General features: G+C 48.1%; 1 protein-coding gene across 1 annotated transcript in view; it reads right to left on the bottom strand.

Annotated features, from left to right (window-relative positions):
* NECTIN2 (nectin cell adhesion molecule 2) overlaps window positions 1-2,191 on the bottom strand; it is a 126,189-nt gene extending 123,998 nt beyond the window's left edge. Inside the window, 1 exon segment of the mRNA XM_029576033.1 lies at window positions 2,004-2,191. Coding sequence (XP_029431893.1) covers window positions 2,004-2,073 — 70 coding nt within the window. The 5' untranslated portion in view covers window positions 2,074-2,191.
* Between the last annotated feature and the right edge of the window lie 22,055 nt (window positions 2,192-24,246).

The raw sequence follows: 24,246 nt of genomic DNA, 5'->3' as shown, positions 1-24,246 counted from the left end.
ACACAGCGAGGCATGAAGGATCCAGGGTAAGAAAAGCCAGGAGGAGGGAGGTAGAGCCAACGAAAAGGGGGTGGAAGCAGGACGACACAGCGAGGCATGAAGGATCCAGGGTAAGAAAAGCCAGGAGGAGGGAGGTAGAGCCAACGAAAAGGGGGTGGATGCAGGACGACACAGCGAGGCATGAAGGATCCAGGGTAAGAAAAGCCAGGAGGAGGGAGGTAGAGCCAACGAAAAGGGGTGGAAGCAGGAGGACACAGCGAGGCATGAAGGATCCAGGGTAAGAAAAGCCAGGATGGGGGAGGTAGAGCCAACGAAAAGGGGGTGGATGCAGGACGACACAGCGAGGCATGAAGGATCCAGGGTAAGAAAAGCCAGAAGGAGGGAGGTAGAGACAACGAAAAGGGGGTGGATGCAGGACGACACAGCGAGGCATGAAGGATCCAGGGTAGGAAAAGCCAGAAGGAGGGAGGTAGAGACAACGAAAAGGGGGTGGAAGCAGGACGACACAGCGAGCCATGAAGGATCCAGGGTAAGAAAAGCCAGGAGGAGGGAGGTAGAGCCAACGAAAAGGGGGTGGATGCAGGACGACACAGCGAGCCATGAAGGATCCAGGGTAAGAAAAGCCAGGAGGAGGGAGGTAGAGCCAACGAAAAGGGGGTGGAAGCAGGACGACACAGCGAGGCATGAAGGATCCAGGGTAAGAAAAGCCAGAAGGAGGGAGGTAGAGACAACGAAAAGGGGGTGGATGCAGGACGACACAGCGAGGCATGAAGGATCCAGGGTAAGAAAAGCCAGGAGGAGGGAGGTAGAGCCAACGAAAAGGGGGTGGAAGCAGGACGACACAGCGAGGCATGAAGGATCCAGGGTAAGAAAAGCCAGGAGGGGGGAGGTAGAGCCAACGAAAAGGGGGTGGATGCAGGACGACACAGCGAGGCATGAAGGATCCAGGGTAAGAAAAGCCAGGAGGAGGGAGGTAGAGCCAACGAAAAGGGGGTGGAAGCAGGACGACACAGCGAGGCATGAAGGATCCAGGGTAAGAAAAGCCAGGAGGAGGGAGGTAGAGCCAACGAAAAGGGGGTGGAAGCAGGACGACACAGCGAGGCATGAAGGATCCAGGGTAAGAAAAGCCAGAAGGAGGGAGGTAGAGACAACGAAAAGGGGGTGGATGCAGGACGACACAGCGAGGCATGAAGGATCCAGGGTAAGAAAAGCCAGGAGGAGGGAGGTAGAGCCAACGAAAAGGGGGTGGAAGCAGGACGACACAGCGAGGCATGAAGGATCCAGGGTAAGAAAAGCCAGGAGGGGGGAGGTAGAGCCAACGAAAAGGGGGTGGATGCAGGACGACACAGCGAGGCATGAAGGATCCAGGGTAAGAAAAGCCAGGAGGAGGGAGGTAGAGCCAACGAAAAGGGGGTGGATGCAGGACGACACAGCGAGGCATGAAGGATCCAGGGTAAGAAAAGCCAGGAGGAGGGAGGTAGAGCCAACGAAAAGGGGGTGGAAGCAGGACGACACAGCGAGGCATGAAGGATCCAGGGTAAGAAAGCCAGGAGGAGGGAGGTAGAGCCAACGAAAAGGGGGTGGAAGCAGGACGACACAGCGAGGCATGAAGGATCCAGGGTAAGAAAAGCCAGGAGGAGGGAGGTAGAGCCAACGAAAAGGGGGTGGAAGCAGGACGACACAGCGAGGCATGAAGGATCCAGGGTAGGAAAAGCCAGGAACGAAAGCAACTCGTTCTCCACGGGCAGAGTCCGATTCTAGGAGGAGGCCAATCGGATTCAGTAAAGCCACCACTTTATCATTCACAAATAATCCACCCCACCCACTATATCCAAACCTGCATAGACCATTCCTCGAGGAAAGAAAGAAAAAGACAAGCCAGGTGGGTAAAAGCTGCCTATTCTATGGAAGGGGAAGGCAAATAGGTAGAGGATGCAGGAGGAGAAAGCCTGAATACAGAGCTGGAGGAGGAGGAGCAGGCACCCCCTCCCCCCCTGACTTACCCCTGAGGAGGACACAGAGCAGCAGCAGCAGTGCCCAGGCGCCGCTCCTGCTCACAAACCCCGCACACATCGCTCAGCACGAGAGGACCCAGGCGCTCCCTCTCCAGCGACCAGCACCGCACTCCCTGACCGATCGCAGCTCTCGCCCCTTCCGGCCCAGGGAAGGGGAGGTCCTCCCGCGCATCCCCGCCCTCTCCTGCTGAAACCCCACTCCCTGCCGCGCAGTTTCAGGCGATGACGTGAGGCGCTGCAGGGCGCTTATTGATTTAAGAGCCTGCTCCATCCGCTCATAGAAACTGCCAAAGGAAGTGTAAACATTTCCACAGCCAGAGTGAATCAGGAGAGGGCACACATCCTGAGCAGGCTGCCCTACCAAAACTGCAGGCAGCAGGTTCATTGCAAAAAGATTGTTTTTTCCCGGGAATCCCAAAGGTCGGGAATAAGAAACATAAGAAAATGCCATACTGGGTCAGACCAAGGGTCCATCAAGCCCAGCATCCTGTTTCCAACAGTGGCCAATCCAGGCCATAAGAACCTGGCAAGTACCCAAAAACTAAGTCTATTCCATGTAACCATTGCTAATGGCAGTGGCTATTCTCTAAGTGAACTTAATAGCAGGTAATGGACTTCTCCTCCAAGAACTTATCCAATCCTTTTTTAAACACAGCTATACTAACTGCACTAACCACATCCTCTGGCAACAAATTCCAGAGTTTAATTGTGCATTGAGTAAAAAAGAACTTTCTCTGATTAGTTTTAAATGTGCCCCATGCTAACTTCATGGAGTGTCCCCTAGTCCTTCTACTAGGTATCCTTACCTACTGGTTGTCCAGATAAGCCCTATACAGCAGCGACCGCTTTTAGAAGGCCTTGCTCGCACCCTTACCCCCAGCAGCCCCCAGTGCCGACCTCGAGGCACAGAGCCGCGAATCGAGGCGCCCCCTCAGCCCTCCTCCGACCCGCCAAGCAGCTATCCCGAGCAGTCCCCAGCTGCCAATAGCAGCAGAGCCAGGAGCCCTTTAAATCAACCGCGGCGACGGGAAATCACCCTCCTTACCTGCTCCAGCTACTCCATCAGTGCGAGGTCTGTACAACTGGCACCGAGACCCACCGGGGGAAGGCATTGATCGGACCCTCCCAGACATACCTACAGTCCCAGAGCGGAGTCTACCACCCTCGCCCGGATACCTCTAGCCTAGAGGATACCACTGCCAACTGTCTACACACCCACTCATCCTCTCCGCTCATCCGCTCATACTCTCCACCATGCATCCATTTTCCATCCCCATCATCTACAACCAAAGGTGGAAAGCCCCTAAGCTCCCTACCCCCCACCTTAACCGCCAACAGAGAATCCGGCCCATCATGCTGACACCCATAACACAATGCCTTGGCCTGGCTCTCCTGTCACTCACACTGTTCAACGCGCAATCATTATCCAAGAAAACCACCATACTCAATGACCTATTATCCGACTCAAAACCTGATATTTGCGCCATAACAGAAACCTGGTTACAACCTACTGACATTGCCCTTATTAACCAGCTTCCTATCCAGAACTACGATATTCTATCCATACCCAGACAGAAAAAAAGAGGAGGAGGCCTTCTCCTAGCAACCAAGAAACCATTAGGCCTGACTTTACAGACATCCAGTTCCATAGCAAACATAGAATTCGCGCTATTTAACTCTAAACATCTGATCATTGCACTAATCTATGCTCCCCCCGGCATTCTTGAATCAAACCCTTCCACTATCATAGAGCTAACAGCAAAACACTTGAACTCCGGAAAACCAGCCATCTTGTTGGGAGATTTCAACCTCCATGTGGATGCCCAACCTCAATCCTCTAACTGTAAAACTCTTCTCTCCTCCCTCAACCATATGGGATTCAGACAAATAGTAAAAGATCCCACCCACAAAGCAGGTCACACCTTAGACCTCATCTTTATTAACGAAGGTCTCTCATCTCACTCCACTCCTACCTGTTCCACAGTACCTTGGTCTGATCACAGCATCATCACATCTATTTTAGAGATATCTGAACCTCCCCCCCACACAACTCAAACTATCTCCATTTCGGTTAGAAAACAGTGCTCAGGAGACCACCTAAGCAAACATCTGACTAAGGAACTAAAGAACCTAGACCTCACAGACATCAACTCAGCCACAGCTTCTTGGTTCAACATCACCAACAAGGTCGCCGATCAAGTATGTCCCATGAAAACAAAGACCATCAACCCAGACAAAGACAACAGGAAGCCATGGTTCACTACAGAGCTGAAGTCTCGCAAACACGAGCTTAGAAGCAAAGAAAACCAATGGCGAAAAAACCCAACTAAAACATCCCTCCTCAACTACAAATCATGTCTTAACACATACAGAACCGAAATCAACAAAACCAAGAAAGAATTCTTTTCCAAAAAAATACACCATTTCTCATTTGATTCAAGAGCACTCTTCGCCTATGTTTCAGCCCTCACAAAACCTCCTGGTCCGTGCATCCCAGACGACCAAGCTCTTAAAAAAGCTGACGAGCTGGCCAACTACTTTGACAACAAAATTACCACTCTCGTTGCCCCTCTCAAAGGGACACCCCCGCACACCAACATCACCAGCTTCCATAGCTCGCAAGCATCTACAGCACCCGCTCTTCAACCCAACACTCACACACCAGAGCTCACATCCCTTGAACCCACGTCCACCTTGGAAATAGCAAACATTCTCAAGAAGATAAAACCATCTTCTCACCCCCTGGACCATATCCCATCAAACCTGCTGAGCTCCATCCCTGACATCGTAGCCAAGCCACTAGCAGATATCATTAATCGCTCTCTCGCCCAAGGCCAAGTTCCCAATCAACTCAAGTCTGCAAGGCTCAAACCTCTCCTCAAAAAACCCAACCTTCCCACAACAGATCCGGCTAACTACAGACCAATAGCAAACCTTCCTATGTTAGCCAAAATTATGGAGAAAGTGGTTAACCGACAACTTTCGGAATTCCTCGATGACAACAATATCCTCACCAATAACCAATTTGGATTCCGGAAGAATAAGAACACCGAATCACTATTAACTACTCTAGCTGACACCATCATCTTCAATCTTGAAAAAGGTCATCCTTGCCTCCTCGCACTCCTGGATCTGTCAGCGGCGTTCGACACCGTGAATCACACCAGCTTACTACAACGACTCACAGATATCGGCATCACAGGAGCAGCGTTCAACTGGTTTAAATCCTTCCTAGAGAACAGAACATACAGAGTCAAAATAAATAACAAGGAATCTCATCCCATCCAAGCCAATTTGGGAGTACCACAAGGATCCTCACTCTCCCCCACCCTCTTCAACATTTATCTTCTCCCACTCTGTCACCTACTCTCCAACCTCAAGCTTACCCATTTCCTATACGCGGATGACATTCAGATTATCATCCCCATAACGGACACCTTACACAAGACCATGGCCTTCTGGAATAAATGCCTCTCATCCATCAACGAGCTGTTAAGCAGCCTCAACCTGGTTCTGAACACCAACAAAACAGAAATCCTGATAATAGCACCGGAAAAACACACCGCGCAGACTTCAAGCAATTCTCCAGACATCTCAGGATACACCACCTCACCACAAGTCAGAGATCTGGGTGTGATATTAGATGACAGATTCAACCTCAATAAATTCGTCAACAACACCACCAAAGAATGCTTCTTTAAATTACAAGTTTTAAAGAAACTAAAGCCACTTCTACGCTACAGAGACTTCCGCACAGTACTCCAAGCCATCATTCTCCCGAAACTAGACTATTGCAATTCACTTCTGCTGGGACTTCCTGCATGCTCTACCAAACCCCTCCAGATGGTGCTGAATGCCACAGCAAGAATTCTCACCAACGCCAAAAAAAGAGACCACATCACCCCGATCCTCCAGCACCTTCACTGGCTCCCCATTAAATACAGGATACAGTTCAAAAGCAGCATGATGATGCATAAGGCCCTTCATAGCATATCCCCACTCAACTTAACCTTCAAGCTGCAACTACATACTTCGGACAAGCCGACTAGAAGTGCATACCAAAACAGAATGATTACTCAGCCCGCAAAATCCTCGCTGAGAAAACGCGCTCTATCAACCGCGGGACCGTCCCTCTGGAATTCCCTACCACCAGACCTCCGCCTGGAGTCGTGCCATACCACTTTTAAGGCAAAATTAAAGACTTGGCTCTTCCTGCAAGCATTCCCAGAGAGCTAAGAACTAACTTATATAACAACCCATAACAACCCTGTCCTTTGGTTCTAATGTATTATTCTCTGCACTATTTATTTTAATTAAGATTTATATTGCCTTTTTTATTTATTTTTTATCTTTTTTTGTTTAAAAGTTGAAACTAGTTAGTTGGTTCGCTTATTCTTATTAGATCAAGTTCTGATTTGTTCCATGTAAACTGCCACACGGCAGTAGTTATTACCGTTTAACTGTGAACCGGAGCGATATGTATTGTATACAGGAACTCCCGGTATATAAAAATCCATAAATAAATAAATACTATCCGAAAGAGTAAATAACCGATTCACATCTACCCGTTCTAGACCTCTCATGATTTTAAACACCTCTATCATATCCCCCCTCAGTCGTCTCTTCTCCAAGCTGAAAAGTCCTAACCTCTTTAGTCTTTCCTCATAGGGGAGTTGTTCCATTCCCCTTATCATTTTGGTAGCCCTTCTCTGTACCTTCTCCATCGCAATTATATCTTTTTTGAGATGCGGCGACCAGAATTGTACACAATATTCAAGGTGCGGTCTCACCATGGAGCGATACAGAGGCATTATGACATTTTCCGTTTTATTCACCATTCCCTTTCTAATAATTCCCAACATTCTGTTTGCTTTTTTGACTGCCGCAGCACACTGAACCGACAATTTCAATGTGTTATCCACTATGACACCTAGATCTCTTTCTTGGGTTGTAGCACCTAATATGGAACCCAACATTGTGTAATTATAGCATGGGTTTTTTTTCCCTATATGCATCACCTTGCACTTATCCACATTAAATTTCATCTGCCATTTGGATGCCCAATTTTCCAAACTTACAAGGTCCTCCTGTAATGTATCACAGTCTGCTTGTGATTTAACTACTCTGAATAATTTTGTGTCATCTGCAAATTTGATTATCTCACTCATCGTATTTCTTTTCAGATCATTTATAAATATATTGAATAGAACGGGTCCCATACAGATCCCTGAGGCACTCCACTGTCCACTCCCCTCCACTGAGAAAATTGTCCATTTAATCCTACTGCTATTAATTAATTAATTAATTAATTGCTTTTTATTTTTTCTATACCGACATTCCTGTAAAAATACAAATCATATCGGTTTACAATGAAACTTCAACATTCGCTCAGGGCGGTACAAGGAACATTGGTGCCAGTTAACAGTGGAAACAGGTCAAAAATTCGACTAAACATATCCTGAAAATCATATAACTCATCTTAACATGACATAAAATAAAATCCTCTCAAATCATCTCTGAAACAGAAGAGATGGTAGCTGGAGTAAGCAGAAGAACTGAGGTGTGGACTGAGGTGTCCAGCTGGAGTGTTCGCTTGGGAGAGAGAGGTTGAAGACGAAGGGCGTTTAGGTGTCCTGAAAGGCTTGGCTAAAAAGCCATGTTTTGAGTCTCTTTTTGAAGACAGAAGGGCAAGATTCTCGTCTGAGGTCGGGGGGGGGGGGGGGGGGGGGGTAATGCATTCCATTGATGTGGTCCAGCTGTCTATAAGGCGCGTTTTCTAAGTGAAGTTTTGGCTTGGGGGGCATATAAGGTGTCTTTGTAGGCAGTCCTGATTGGTCTGGACGAGGTATGTGGTTTTAGTTGGGTGGAAGTGTGGAGGGCGGTGAGGTTATGGATAGCTTTATGGATAATCGTGAGAACCTTGAAGAGGATCCTGGAGAGTAGGGGTGATGTGTTCCCTTTTTTTGGTATTGGTAAGTAGCCTGGCTGCGGAGATCTGAACCATCTGGAGGGGTTTTAGTGAGTTGGCTGGGAGACCGAGTAGAAAGGGAATTGCAGTAGTCAAGTTTCGAAAATATGATTGATTGAAGTACGAGTCTGAAATCTTGGAAGTGAAGGAGTGGTTTTAGGTTTCTGAGGACTTGGAGTTTGAAGAAGCACTCCTTAGTAGTGGTGTTAACAAAGGTTCAGCTGGTTATCCAGAGTGACCCCTAGGTCTCTTACGAACGGAGATAGTTTAAAGGTTGAATTGGCAGGTTGTGAGGCGGGCGGTAAAGTGGGGTGGGTGGCAAGGTTGTCTTGAGAGATGACGAGAATCTCCGTCTTGTTGGTGTTCAAAACTAGGTTGAGAGAGGAGAGTAGGTGGTTAATTGCTTGAAGGCAGTTGTTCCAGTGGTTTAGGGTTTTTTGTAGGGATTCTGTGATAGGAATGATTATTTGGACGTCATCTGCATAAAGATAATGGGATAGATTTAGCTTTGTAAGGAGGTGGCATAGAGGAAGCAGGTAAATGTTGAAGAGAGTTGGTGAGAGGGAGCATCCCTGGGGAACATCCATGTTGGAGCGGACAGCGGGGGATTCTTTGTTGTTAATCCTGACTTTATAATACCTGTTAGACAAGAAGGATCTGAACCAGCTGAGCACAGATCCCTTGATGCCTATGTCTTTTACTCGATCTAAGAGCATTGCATGGTTCACCGTATCGAAGGTGGCAGATAAATCGAGTAGCACGAGTATGTAGGTTTGACCTTTTTCCATGTTTGTTAGGATGTTGTCCGCAAGGGATATCAGGAGGGTTTCTATGCTTAAAGTCCTCCGAAATCCATGTTGGGAGGGTGACAGAATGTGATGTTCCTCAAGGTATTCCGATAACTGTTTGTTGACAATTTTTTCCATGATTTTGGCAATCATAGGAAGGTTGGCTATTGGGCGAAAGTTGGCTGGGTCCGTAGGGGACAGGTTGGGCTTTTTTAATATGGGTTTGAGGATAGCAAGCTTAAGTTGGTCTGGCACTAGGCCTTGGGTTAAGGAGAGGTTGATGATTTCAGAGATTGGTTTTGAAATAGTGTTAGGGATGTTAAAGAGTAGGTTGGTCGGAATAGGGTCGGCAGGGTGCATTGCTGGTTTCATCTTTTTGATGATGTTTTCAATTTCAATTGAAGATGTAGGTTCGAAAGCTTCTAGCATTGAGTTTAGTTGAAGCGGGGGGGGGGGGGGGTGAGAGTGAGGGGGGATGGAGATGCAGTAGGGGAGGTGAGAGCGGTGGTTAGGTCGGAGATTTTTTTCTCAAAGAAGATTGAAAGTTCTGTGGCTTTGTCGAGCGCTAAGTCATCTGGGATGATGGGGGGGGGGAGAAGGTTTAGTGAGTGCTGAGACATAGGCGAATAAGGCTTTAGAGTCGAAGATGAAGTGGTGAATTTTCTTAGCAAAGAAGTCTTTCTTCATTCTGAGGATAGTGGTTCTATAAGTGTTAGGCAGAGTTTTGTAGGCCGCTAAAGAAGCGGTGGACGTTTTTTTCCTCCAGCTATGCTCCTTCTTTCTAAGGTCTTGTTTGAGTACCTTAAGTTCTGGAGTGACTATGTAATCGAATTCAAGACTCTAGCATCCAAACTACACTGGGACACTGGATGTTTGTGGGCTATCTTCATGGAAGGCCTCAACTTTCGCCTAAAGGATGAACTGGTGGCTCGAGATCTACCTGATACCCTTGAGTCTCTTATGGAACTGGCTGGGAGAATTGACCGCAGTATTCGAGATCGAACTGAAGAGGTCAAGAGTCCTCAGAAGTCCGCTTCGGGGGTTATCCGTCCTAAACTTGTGCCAATTGCCTCGAGCCTACCGTCTCTCCCCAAGAAGAAGAAGAGCCTATGCAATTAGGCCGAAGTCATTTAACTTCCAAGAAAAGACGTTTTCGCAAACGCATGGGATTATGCATGGGAGCTTGCCGGCCTGGCAGATGGGATGATTGGGATGCATGGATGATTGGGATGCATGGGATTATGTATGGGAGCTTGCCGGCCTGGCAGAGGGTAATCATCCCAATCATCCATGCATCCCAATCCATCCCAATCAGGCCATGCTGTCCAAACCTGTCCCATCTGTCTGGGAAACTGACAGGCCTAGGATCTGCAGGAGGACTTCTTCTAGGCCTCACCTCTCCTACTCCTCCATTATCTCTACCAGTCTCACTTCTCTGTGGAGGCCTTGAATTTCAGACCCTCGCTCTTATTGATTCTGGGGCCGGAGGAAATTTCATCTTAAAGCGCCTGGAAGAACATCTTTGGATTCCTATCACACCAATAGCTAAGTCATTGCTATTGTCTTCATTCCATGGAGAACCACTTCCTGGAGAAGTTTCATTAATTACCCAGGCCATTGGCCTGCGCACTGGAGCTTTACACTCTGAATCCATTTCCTTCCTTGTATTAGAGAAGGCCATGCATCCGGTGGTACTTGGACTGCCTTGGCTACAAGATCATATGCCACAGTTTGATTGGGCCGCGCTGGAATTATCCCAGTGGGGACCTGGCTGTCGTGGCCGGTGTCTCGCAGAAGTCTCACCACTAATATGTATGCCCACTACACCATCGTTACCTGGCTTACCTCCTCAATACGCTTCCTTCGTGAATGTCTTCACCAAACAGGCCGCAGATGTACTTCCACCGCACAGGGTTTTTGACTGCACTGTAAACCTGAAACCCAATATGGAGCCTCCCAAAGGAAGAGTTTATCCTCCTTCTGCAAATGAGACTAAGGCCATGTCCGCCTACATACAAGAGAACCTTCAAAAGTGATTCATCAGGCCTTCTAAATCCCCTGCTGGTGCAGGCTTCTTTTTTTTTCTTTTTAAATTGAAAGTTTTATTAAAATTTTAACTCAGGAATGCTTGAACAATGTAATTATGTATTTTTAATGATCCCATCTCCCCCCCCCCCCCCCCCCCCGAGGCATAGTGGAGCTTCGACAAAGCTGCAGTGCGATCCAAAGTCATCATAAACGAAGGACTGCGTGCCTTCATAAACATCATAACAAATTCCGCAATATTAGTGTACATGGCAAACAGTCTCTGAAATAAAGGTGAAGGGCAAGATAGAATCATACATCCTCAATCATAGGAATAAGAAGCGCTGCTTTCCCCCTTGTGCTTTATGAGAAAAAAGGAATATGCATAGCATCAGTAACATGTTACAGGTTAGCAATATAATCAATAAACGGTTTCCAAGTTCTAATAAAGGAAGGCATTCTACCATATTTGGCAGCAGTTAAGGCCAGCCGATAATAAGAATATAACTTGCCAATGACATCCACCATGTTGTGTAGGATGGCCTCTAAAGGCCTTGCATTCTGTTACGTGAGGGGTGTTTTAGTGTGCCCTTGGGCCTCGGCCCGACCCCAGACGAATCCAGGACCGGACAGAGGGTTGACGGCGTGTTCCACCATGGCTGACAGTCTTACCCTCTGCCAGGCCGGCAAGCTCCCATGGCCAACAACAGATGATGTTGGAATGTGAATGGTCCTCCGACCATTCCGAGCCCTTTCAGACCTGCTGCGTGGAACAGCATGGAGCAGCAGGCCTGGCCTGAGGTTGAGGGCAGACGGGCCTTGACACAAAGACATGACAGCAGGATCAATGAAACGGCATCGCGGACGAAGACATGACAGCAAAACTGATGTGAAGACATCACGGACCAGTGGTCGATGCGACGGCATCCCGGACCAGTGGTCGATGTGACGACATCAGGAACAAGACATGATACCAAGAGTGATGCAATGGCATCCAGGACGAGACGAGAAGCTGGGCGGAAGGACATTGGCACTGTCTCTCAGGGCGCCCTACTCAGCCCACCCGCGGGACTGAGTCGCAGACCACCCTGTCCCACTGCACGCCCTACACAGCCCGAGGAAGCTGGTCGTGGACCACGCTGGGAGCGGGACAAGCGCAGGGAAGGATCCAGTTGAAGCAGAACTCCGAAGCTCCACGAACGGCTGGCAGGACATGACGGCTCAGGAGCACAGGACACCAGTCCACCTGTAGGCTAGTCCACACTCGGGCACAACATCATCCGAGGGACCCCTGGCCTAACAGGTACCAGAAGGCTCAAGAACGCTGAAGATGAAGACACAGGAGCAGGACATCAAGGAACCTGGAACATCAGGAACAGAAGATCAAGACGAAACACTAGGACACCTAGACAGGGACCTCAGGCACGAACATGACTTGGCATGACGAGACGAAGCAACAGGAACTCCATGGAGAAGACGAAGAAGACCTGACGGAGCTCTGGCAGGCAGGAGCCTCCAGAGTGAAGCAACTCCAATGCAAGGCGAAGACTGAATGACGGAGCAGCCCTTTTATAGGGCTGAAGCAGGAAGTCCACTCCCTAGGTGGAGCCAGCACACTTCCTGTGCCTGGCCCCCCAAATCTTGCAGAGAGGCGCGCACCGGCGCCCAAGGAGCAGGAAGCAGGGCTGTGCAGGACTGTGGACAGCGGCCTGCACAGTGTCTGTGCGTAGAGACGCAGGGCTGGGCCTGAAGAGCAGGCCCGATGACGGCAGCGGCTCCAGCCGCTGCAGGAGGCCCAGGGGCGGCTCCAGCCGCTACTTGAGCCCGGAGGTGCGGCCTCCAGGCTGCGAAGACCAGACGACGTTGGCGGTGGCTCCAGGCCGCGATGGAAGGCAGCAAAGTCCGCGGCTCCAGCCGCGGTGAAGAGGGCGGCCTCCAGGCCGCAGAAGGAACTTCAGTCCGCGGCTCCAGCCTGACTGGGAGGCCCGATGTCGGCGGTACCAGCCGCTTCGGGTGAAGAAAGCAGCGGGAGTGAGCCTGCTCGCGGGGGGACCCGTGGGCAGCAGGATTCATAACACACCAGGTGGGCGTCTGGACCGTTTTCCACCTAATAGCTATCAGGTTGCGAGCAGCAATGAAGATTTGTGTGCATAGTCACTGCTGGGCCTTGCCTAAGACATCAGGATATACATGCAATAGTGCAGCAATAGCTGAGGGTGAGAGGACAACCTGTAACAGGTCGCTTATCCAAGTAAAAACAACCTCCCAAAAGGGTTGCAATTTATGACAATCCCACCAGACATGAAAGTAAGTTCCACGATTTCCACAATTACGCCAACAGGAGTCCGGTACCGCAGGGTATATTCTATGCAGTTTGTCAGGAGTGAGGTACCATCTGTAAATCATTTTATAACAGTTCTCACGCAATCCGGCTGATATTGACATCTCCTAGCAAAATACATTATAGCTTCCCACGTCTTGAGTGCTCAACTACTCCCCCAGGTCGGCTGCCCATTGCGTAGCGAATTTACTTGGCTCCTCTGGAAAGAAGGATCGGTATATCTTGGATATAGGACCCGTTATCCTGTCACTGTGCATAGCTAAGGTTTCAAACAGAGATCGGCTGGGATGTAGCAAATTGGAGCGTTGCAAGGATTGTAGGAAATGAGCCACCTGGACATATGCCAAGAAGTCTCTCGGGCTAAAGGGAAAGATATCTGTCATTCTTGCCAGTGAAAGGATTGCCCCCTGTGACCTATAGTAGTGACACCCCTCTCCCTCCAGGAGTTCGGCTGAGAGGTCTGATAACCCGCCGGCATTTGGATATTATGAAGGAGGGATGTTTGATAGACACCAGGGTATATTTTTTAGTGCCTATTTGAATGTTTAAGATAAGAAATCTCCCTTTCGGGTCAGCCACATGGGAGATATATTCAAATACCTAATGATTCGAGATTAGGATCCCTGTTCTGGAATATTTAGCTTCTTTTCCACTGGTTGCCAGAAATACATGTGTATATTCCTTATAAGATGGCAAATGCTCATGCTTACGTTTCAGGTGGGTCTCCTGAATGAACGCTACGTCCGCTTTTTGATTCAGCACTTTCTATATGTGTTCAAGCCTTTAACATTTAGAGAGATGATCTTAACCATAATCAATGATAAGAAGTAAGGTTGCTGTGAATGCAATGCTATAGGCTATCAGATGCCCATGCAAGCACTGGGAAAATGAATGTAGATGTATCTTGACCCTGGACATATGAGAAAAGAACAACCGGAGTCTGCTAGCAAAAGAAAATAGCTCCACCAACTCCTCTGCCTTGTCTTGAAGGGATTCGCTCGCCTCCCTCTGCAAATCCAACCCCTGGGGGTACATGATGTGCCTCGCTGCCAGCCAGCTGGTACCCGCTCCCTCCCCCTCCCTTCCCATGCATGAATGATAAACGTGATTAACCATAGATTAGGCTTAGTGCTCCCAATTGCTTACCCTACAGAAAAGTAAAACCTTTCAGGAAATAGAGAACAGCGAGAAAGGAAGAAACATTTTAAGGAAGAAATCCACTGAACTCTCAACGAACAAAGTCCAATACGCAGTTGAACTGCCCCCACGACCCAAGCTGTATCCGATGAAGGTCCCTTCGCAGTCAGCCCTTATCTGCTGTAGCGCTCCCATGATAAGCTGGTTGTCTGCGGAGCCGACCTTGGCCCGGGCCCTGCCGCTGCCATCTTAGGGCTGCTTTCGGAGTTGAAGTGGGCGCAGGTCTAGGGGCTGGTGCAAAATCAAAGCTAATGCCAGCTTGAGTGAAACAGTCCGCCGCCTCAGCCATCCATTTAAGCCTGTATGATGTGCTTTGATGTTGGAAGATCAAGGCGAAAGGAAAGGCCCATCTGTATCTGATGTCTTCTCATCGCAAAATAGTTGTAGCTTCATGCAATTGGTACCGCTTTTGAAGCATGGAAGGAGCAAGATCATTGTATATAGCGATGTCATTGTTGCGCCATTTCCAGCGAGGGTGAGCGTGGGCTAATTTGATAATTTCTTCCTTAGTTGTGAAGTTAAGAAATTTAATGATAATGTCTCCGGGCTGGTTGTTTCTTTTCGGCCCGAGTGAATGGATGTTCGCGTGCTTCTAGGGGTGCTCCGTAGCTGTCCCAGAGATCCTGGCAGACCGCCATTGCTGTCTGCATGCTGTTCGCGTACTGCTCCACTTCAGGGATTCCCCTGATGCGGAGGTTGGACCTGCGCGAGTGGTACTCGAGTTCTTCTACTTGGTCCCCCAGGGCCTCCAGCTCCGACGAGAACTGTTTTGCCTGTGCAGAGTGCTCCGATATGAACGCTTTGTCCGTCCGCCCTCCCATCTAGCTCATCGAAGCGGGAACCAAGGTCCTCTTTCATATCTTCTATGCAAGCTAAAATTTCCGCCCTATGGTTCTTGAGGTCCATCCGGAGTTCTGTGAACCAACTGTGCATTTCATCCCACGTGGGGAAGTCAGGACCTGCGGTACCTGGTAACTGATCGTGGCCTTCCACGCATGCGGCGCCCGAACCATCTCCGGCAGCCATTTCCTCCTGGGAGGCAGAGGACAGCGTGCTTTCTTCGGGCGGGATCTCGTCCACCAGCTTGCTGAATGCAAATTGCTTTAAATCTGCGGCTCTTCAGCGCACGGCCATCACAATCACGATATGCAGCTATAAAAGTCACAGGGACACGGGTAGGACTGCTTTTACCTCAGAATAAAGCCTAAATAGGAGAGTTCGGGAGCGGAGTTTGAAAGTTAAGCGGCCATCTTGCAGCACTGCTCACTAGCGCCCCGTAGGCTTCTTTTTTGTGGGTAAAAAGGATGGCACCTTATGCCCCTGCATCGATTACAGGGGCCTGAATGAAATTACCATCAAGGACCTGTATCCCCTGCCCTTAATTTCTGAACTATTCGACAGGCTTCAAGGAGCCAAGATATTTTCTAAACTGGATCTGAAAGGAGCCTACAACTTGGTGTGTATTCGTGAAGAAGACAAATGGAAGATGGCTTTTAACACCCGCGATGGACACTTCGAGTATCTCGTCATGCCCTTCGGATTAAGCAATGCGCCTGCAGTTTTTCAAAACATGATGAACGACATATTACAGGACTTACTATACCAATGCATAGTAGTTTATCTTGATGATATTTTAATCTTCTCTCAAGACCTACAAACATATCAAGAGGATGTCAAGAAGGTTTTAAGATGCCTGCAGGAGTATCGCCTATACGCAAAACTGGAGAAGTGCGAGTTCCACAAGGAGTCTGTACCCTTCCTGGGTTACATCGTTTCTAAGAACGGGTTTCAGATGGACCCTAAAAAATTATAAAGTATCTGAGATTGGCCCCAACCTACAGGCCGGAAGGCACTACATCGCTTCTTGGGCTTCATGAACTACTATCGTTCCTTTATCAAGAATTACTCATCATTGACAGTCCCTCTCACTGCTATGACCAGAAAGGGAGCTAATCCCGCCGATTGGTCTTCTGAAGCCATATCAACATATCAACAGTTTTGACAATCCCATCAATTGTACAATCCCTTTTAAACTGGCAGGCTTTCCCAGTTATTCTTCACTGTTAAATTACTATCTCCTTTTCTTCTGTTCCAAGTTGTAATATGTCCCTGTTTTATTGTAACTGCAATTTTCCCTTCTTTTAGCACTTGTTAATGTTTTTTATCACTTTATTGTTGTTCACTCCTTGTTATTTGTAAACCGGCATGATGCGATTCCCTTCGCGAATGCCGGTATAGAAAAAACTCAAATAAATAAATAAATAAATAAATATCAGCCTTCCTGACCCTCAAAGAGGCTTTTCAAAAGAAGCCGTGCCTCCGTCATCCAGACCCGCTTCGCCCATTCATCGTCAAGGTTGATGCATCAGACGTCGGCGTGGGAGCGGTTTTAAGCCAGTATAGCGAATCCAATGTGCTCCATCCCTGCTCCTTCTTCTCAAGGTGGTTCTCGCCTGCCGAAAGAAATTACGGAATCGGAGACAAAGAGTTACTCGCAATCAAGCTGGCCTTTGAAGAGTGTCTTCCTTGGCTGGAAGGCGCACAACACCAAATAGTAGTGTACACTGATCACAAAAACTTGGACATGCTCAACGACTCAATCACCGCCAAGCAAGATGGTCCCTGTTTTTTAATAGATTTGACTTTCTTCTGAAATACCGCCCAGGAGAGAAGAACATTCGGGCTGATGCCTTGTCACGATCCTTCTCCCCTCAGGATGTGCCAGATGAACCCCGTCACATCATGGACCCCGGGAGAGTGATTATTGCAGCCACTCACGTGGTACCCGTGGGGAAGACGGTTGTGGCCAGAAACCAAAGAAAGAAGATGTTGAAATGGGCACACGATTCCCGCCTGGCCGGCCATCCTGGACAGTCATACCTTAGCCATGTTACAGCGGTATTATTGGTGGCCAACCATGAAAAACGACGTACAAGCTTATGTGGGTTCCTGCGCTGTTTGCACCAAGCAAAAACCACCAGCCGGACGCCCTTTGGGGTCTGTTACAACCCTTGCCAGCGCTGGATGAATCCTGGACACATATAGCAACCGATTTTGTGGTGGACTTACCACTCTCTAACGGAAATAACACCATTTGGGTCACTGTTGACCACTTCTCCAAGATGGCACATTTCATAGCTTTATCAGGTCTACCTTCAGCTGTGGAGTTAACGAAACTCTTCATCAAACACATCTTCCGCCTTCATGATATGCCTAAACATATCCTGTCCGACAGAGGGGTACAATTCACTGCTAAATTTTGGAGAGCCTGATGTCAAAAGTTTGACATTTCCTTGGACTTAACCTCCGCGTACCACCCTCAGTCTAATGGACAGACTGAAAGAATGAATGGAACCCTTAAACAATTTCTACGCTCCTACGTCAACTCGAGACAGAATGACTGGGCTGAACTACTGCCTTGGGCAGAATTTGCTATCAACTCACATCCTGCTACATCTACGGGGTCTTTTCCCTTTCAACTCGTCTATGGATGACAACCACTTCCTCCTCTGCTGTTTTCTTTATCGGTAACTTCTCCTGCCGCATAGACTACTGCGGCAGAGTTATCCCAACTTTGGAGACACACGAAGGATTTACTCCACAAAGCAGAACAGAGAGGAAAAAAGATCTATGATGATCGTCATCAAAAGGCACCACAGTTTCAACCTGGAGACAAAGTCTGTTTGAGTACCAAATTTCTCTGTCTTAAATTACCATCAGCGTGTTTTGCACCTTGCTACGTGGGTCCCTTTGCTATCCTTCGGTGCTTGAAAAACCTGATGTACAGTCTCAAACTACCTCCATCAATGAAGATACATCATGCTTTCCATGTCTCTCTGTTAAAACCATTGATACTCTCTGAGTTCTCCAAGAAGATCCCAGAACCTTCTACTCTGGACATGGAGGATGACATTGAATATGCTGTAGATGACATCTTGAATGTTCGTAAGAGAGGCAAAACATGGGAATATCTCATCTCGTGGGAGGGCTACAGACCAGAAGAAAACTCATGGGAGCCTCTGGCCAGCATCATGGATAAGGACATGGAACGTCAATTCCATCTTTCACAACCACGAAAACCCAGACCCCCAGGAGGAGGACCTGGAGGAGGACCTTTGAAGGGGGGTACTGTTGTGTCCGTCGGCCAGAGTGACTCACTGCTCCCTTGATTAACAAATGTTGTACCTAATCAAACCAAATCACACTGCCTTAACACCTTTCCAAGGTGAGTGCTGAACTTTTAAACCTTTTTACTAAGGTATACACTGCTCCTAGCTTATTTATAGCTTCTGGCTTTTTTTTTTTTAATATACAAACACTCTAACTTCTGCTTATTAGCTGCCTTACAGACTATTAAAAATAAACACAAACTACTGCGTAGTAACTGCCTTACTATTTAAAAATACATATAGTCTCTTCAGTTTATTCTCTGCCTTACTGACTAATTAAAAGCACAAACACACACAAACACTAAATAATATTCCCAAATAGTTAACTTCGTCCCAATTCTTTTAAAAAAGAAAATTTCCCAAGCAAAAACGTACTGATTCCTTTCAGCCACCAGCAAGGTGATCCACTCCTCTCAGTGCTCCCAGCAAGAAACAATCTACTTTTAGGGATTGTCCACTGTCAGTTAGAATGTTGGGCTCAATGGACATTTGGTCTGACCCAGCATGGCATTTGTTATGTTCTTATGCTGCCACCTGCCGCCACAGGAGCAGCTGTTTCCTTCTGTCTGCATCATGTGACTCAAACTCACTGAGAGCCATTTGGTGCCTTGATCATCTGATTGCACAGTCTCAACTCTCATGAGAGTTCAGGCACTACATGCATCTTAGTGAGCATGGTGCAGATCAAAGGAAATAGTTGTTTCTATGAAAGCCAGAAGGTCTGGGTATGATGCTGGCTATGGATGTAACTGAATGGGGCTGGTTAGCTGAGTGGAATGATAAAGGGGCTGACTTGCTGGAGAATGACTGGGTGGACCGGGGGGGGGGGGGGGGGGGGGGGTGGATGACTGGTTGCCTGGAGAGTGACTAGGTTGGGGTTTAGGAGGATGTCTGGCAGGAGAGTGATGGTGGGGGCTGGGTAGCTGGCAAGCAGGGGAACAGGGCTGATGCAAAGTGTTATGACCGTCTGTCGCAGATGGCAACTGTGTCTACTCACATCTTGTGTTACTCTTCTCCCCTCTCCGGGCCTGCTCGCGGCAGGGGCTAGCCTCTACCGATGCGTACCTCAAGGTTCTTCGTGGCGGCCAGGACACCTCCACCACCCGCACAGACTCCGGGCCTTCCTAGGCGCGTGCACGTGCCACCAGGCCCTCTTTTGAAAACGCTATGGCGGGAACTTCAGGGGCGTCCCTGACCGATGGCATTACTTGGTCAGGGTTCTTAAGCACCGCCTTCGCCCCTTGCTAGCTGACTTGGCAACGAGTTCCATTGCTACTCTACTTGCTCCTGTTTCCTCGGACCTATGGTGGCTGTCTCGGACCTTCCTTGGATTTTGGACCCTGGCTCAGGTACCTGCTCCTCGGGGGCCTGCTTGCGCTCTTTCCGGAGATCTGGTCTCCAGGCTTCCCCCGATCCTCAAGCTAGCCCTGCGCCTTCCAGGAGTCCTACCCGCCGGCTCTCCCGCTCCACGGGTTTGCCTCTGGGAACTGCCTCACCACTTGGGAAACTCATCTCTGTGCTTCCCCGCTCCACAGGGCAGTGCCTACGTTCCACACCAGTGATTGCCTGTGCTTCCCCGTTCCTCGGGGCTGCATCTTCATTTGCATCAGTGACTGTTCTCACACCTCCCCCGCTTCTCAGGGTTGCTTACGTCATTACCTGGAGAGCCGACTCAGGCTTCCCTACTCCGCAGGTCAGGCCTACATCATTGCATTAGTACCTTCCTCGCTATGCAACTCTGCCCCTCGGGGCTGTCTCAGCAGTATATCTCCTGCACCGCCTACCTCGCGTTTCCCGCTCCTCGGGCCTGTCTAGCACCACTCTCTCGGAGGTCTCTGCCCAGGTACTGCTTTCCAGCTCAGCTTATATGCTGTGGGATCCTTCAGTTCCGTGTCTCTCTCCCCACTCCTCGGGACCTTTCCTCAGACTCTCTCCTCGAGCTTCTTTTTTTTAAATTTTTTTTTTTAATGTATTCTTTATTAATTTTTCAAATATTATATCAAGATAACATTCTTGACAATAAATCAAATGTATACATCACAATTACTATAAAATATAACAACAAAAAAGAAATAATCATTCAAAGTATACATTTTTCAAGTCCACAATCAAAGATCCAAGTGGTCATTATAATCTTAACATATACTTCTAAATTCACAGCTTCGGCAGGAGATATATATATATTGAGGTTAAGCTAACTCAGACATTTGGGGCTACAGAAACAAGTATCAATGGTCAAACACCCTGCAGATCAGGTTTATCAGAAAGGAATTGTATTAGCTGAGAAGGAAGAAAAACCAAAAAAGATTTATCTTTAAACTTAATCAAGCACCTGCAAGGGAATCTTAAAGTAAAAGTCCCTCCCATCTGTATTACTTTCGGTCTCGGCAGCAAAAATTGTTTTCGCTTTTTCTGCGTAGTCTTGGAAATATCCGGAAATATCCTCACTTGCATACCCATAAACGATTCCAGACGATGTTTGAAATATAGTTTCAAAATCCATTCTTTATCCATCTCCAATGCAAAATTAACTATTAATGTAGCAGGCTCAGCGTGCGCCAGATCTGATGATTCCAACAACTGTGTAACATTTAAACCAGTAGCACCAAATTTAGCCTCCCCTGTCTTTCTCAGGGGGCCAGTAATAGTATCAGAGGATTCTTCTTTTTTTGAGTTATCCCTGGTTGGTTTATTTATTTATTTATTTATTTATTTATTTATTTATTTATATTTATATACCGGTGTTCCTGTATGAAATACAAATCACATCGGTTTACATTGAAACTGAACATAAATTTTTTGCCAATAGGCATTACATAGAACAAGGTTGTGGAACTTGGAAGAGGGTAAACTAGATCAAAATAAACATTGTAATGTAAACAAATTGTCTAACAAATCTCAGAGAGCAGTATAAATAAAAACAAAAGCATAAAAGCAAAACAGTAGATGTCACGTGAGATCTGCAGCAAGAGAATGGATACAGAGTCAAGTAGATCCTGGAGAGTGATATGATGAGGAACTCTTGCTGGTTGTAGGGGGAAAAAGTGCTTATGGTCCTGTAAAGGCTTGTTTAAAGAGCCAGGTTTTATATAAAATATACGAGTAATTGGCGGGATTTGATCTGATGGCACCTTCAAAATTTCCTGAAAATATTTACTCAGCATTTCTCTGGGTAATATATATGAGACCTTTGGAAAATTAATTATACGAAGATTCCTGGTTTTTAATAAATTCTCCATATTCTCAATCTTATTTAGCATTGCTAAATTGTCCTTAACCAAGAAATCTTGTTGATTTTTCACTGAATCTAATAACATCTTCTTATCAATTTCTTGGGTATGGATAACCTTTACTGTATTTTCCAAAGATTTAATTCGTGTCTCATGGTCATCTAATTTATGTGTGAGTGGCTCCGTTTGTTTAATCATCAGGTTGCCTAGCCCCACCATTGCCTGCCATAAAGTTTCCAATGTTATATTATCTGGCTTTTGTAAATAAAAAGAAGAGGATTTCAAACTTATCTGCAGTGGGATAGAAGCAGCTGTTAGTCCATGTGTGCTTGAATCCGTTTTGCCCCTGTCTGTGCTGCCGAGGAAAGATTCACCCTCTTCGGGCAGTTCTTCCTTGCTGCTCCCCCCCGAAAGGGGATTCCCTGGCCGGCTCACTCCGCTAGCGTCTTCAGCTGCTGGGGCTTCCGGGTCTCCATCCGGGGTTCGCAGCATTGCTGGATTCCTCGGCGCTTCCCTCACCACCGGGGACAGCGTTGTTTCTGAGTCCGGCAGGGAACACAGCTCTTCAACTTCTGTTCCCTGCCCCCGCGACTCTTCTCCCAGTGTCTCACCTCCTCGAAGAACATGGGCATCCATCGGGCCAGTCTTTGGCGTTTCGGGGGTAGCTCCAGGGAAAGCCTTTTCCCGAGCTCGCCGCTTCCTGACCGAATGGGGCATGTTAGATTGAAAGAATTCAAAGAAAAAGCTCAAGGTAAGAACCCCACGCTCACGTTGCTGTTACAGAATCGCCATCTTGGATCTCTCCTCGAGTTTCTGTTGCACCTGACCTCGCCTCCCGACGTGTGGAACTGTGGGGCCCCTCCCCACAGGTGGTAACAACTCTTACCTTGGGCCAAGGGTCCACAAAACCCACAAACCATAACATAAAGGTATTAGGCGCCCTAGGACAACCTTACAGTCTGGCTCCCCAACCCACCTCCCCATATACAATTTAAAAGTATGCATTTATAACAATAGATTTTACATGAAAAATGACATTCTGTTGTGATAGTTACACGTACTGCTGTGGTACCAACCAGAAAACTTGGAACTCATAGGGAATTAAGCCATTCGTAACATGATGGGTGTGGGCATGGTCCTCCCCTATCAACACAGTACTATCTACCAACACTCAAACAGTAACAACCCTACTTTTGAAAAGGAACATTGCAAATATTACACCAGACTCTAAAACATCAATACACCTATTGCGGAAGTGGACCCTTGGGCCAAAGCAGAGTTGGCGCAACCTGCAGGGAGGAGTCCTGCAGGTCTCAGCCATTGCCAGGCAGAGCTGTCTGGAGCAGAAACCCGCTGGAGCTTTGCCAATAGCAGCCCACATTCCTCTCAGGTTGCGCTCTTGGGTGCCGGGGTGGCTGGTGTCAGGTGCGGGCCTCTGTGATTAGTGAAGATCCATAGTGAAGAAAGCGTGCAAGCCAGCTGGAGGAGGAGATGAAGACAGGCTGATCCAAGATCAAAGCAGGTGGCCGTAGACAAGAGCAGGGTCAGGCTGGGGTCTGAGGTAGGCAGCAACTTGTGGAGTCATGGTCTAAGCAGAAGTCTAGATGGGCAGCATAATTGCAGAGTCGTAGTCCAGGCCATGGTCGAGGCAGGCAGAATACAAGCAGAGACGAGGTCCAGTCCAAGGGTCAAGCCAGACGTCCAATCAGAAGAAGCAGGCAGGGGCGGATTGGCCTATCGGGAGATCGGGCATCCCCCAGTGGGCCGGTTGCTCTGGTCACGTGACCTGCCGAGTGCGGCCACGACAGAGCCACGCTCGGCAGACCACAGGGTATCTCCTGGGCCGGTTTTTGGGAAAATTCCTGGGCTGATCTTTAGCCGGAATCCGCCCCTGGAAGCAGGGGTCAAGGAGCAGAAGACAGACATGCAGTGGCAATCATGCTCTCGACGAGATGATCTGTTGCCGAGGCACTGGAGGGGCATCTGGAACAGCTTGATAAAGGAGCCAGGCTGTAATGTCATCAAAGGGAACCGCCTGGCCGTTTCTGCCACTGGCTCTTTAAATGTGGGGGAATCGGCCACACACGAGCATAGGAGAGGCTGGTGAGATGACATCGCGGAAGGCAGGTTAGGTCTGGCATCCTGCCATGTGCTGCTTCAGGCTGCAGCCATGTGGCAACCAGCCACGCAGAGGAGCAGAGCACCAGGCCGAGAATGACAAACGGCTGCATTGAACAGAGAAGGAGCCAGACCGGCATGTGGGAGCGGTGGTCCACTGCCTTGCTACACAGACTGCCAATTGTAACACACCTCCTATCAGGTAAACAGAACAGGCCAAGCTACTACAGAACCCTATAGAGAAACCTCATGCTAACAGAATGCTTCATCTCAGTCTTTGCATGCAGAACACAGACCCTCACCAAATACAGAATAAAACCACCATAAAGTATATGTAGAAATGCGCAGGCAAAAACTGAACTGTAAAACTGCAACACATCAGACTCTATACAGTA

Source organism: Rhinatrema bivittatum, chromosome 14 (genome assembly GCF_901001135.1).
Source record: "Rhinatrema bivittatum chromosome 14, aRhiBiv1.1, whole genome shotgun sequence".
NCBI classification, from domain to species: domain Eukaryota; kingdom Metazoa; phylum Chordata; class Amphibia; order Gymnophiona; family Rhinatrematidae; genus Rhinatrema; species Rhinatrema bivittatum.
This window is presented reverse-complemented; position numbering and strand designations above follow the sequence as displayed.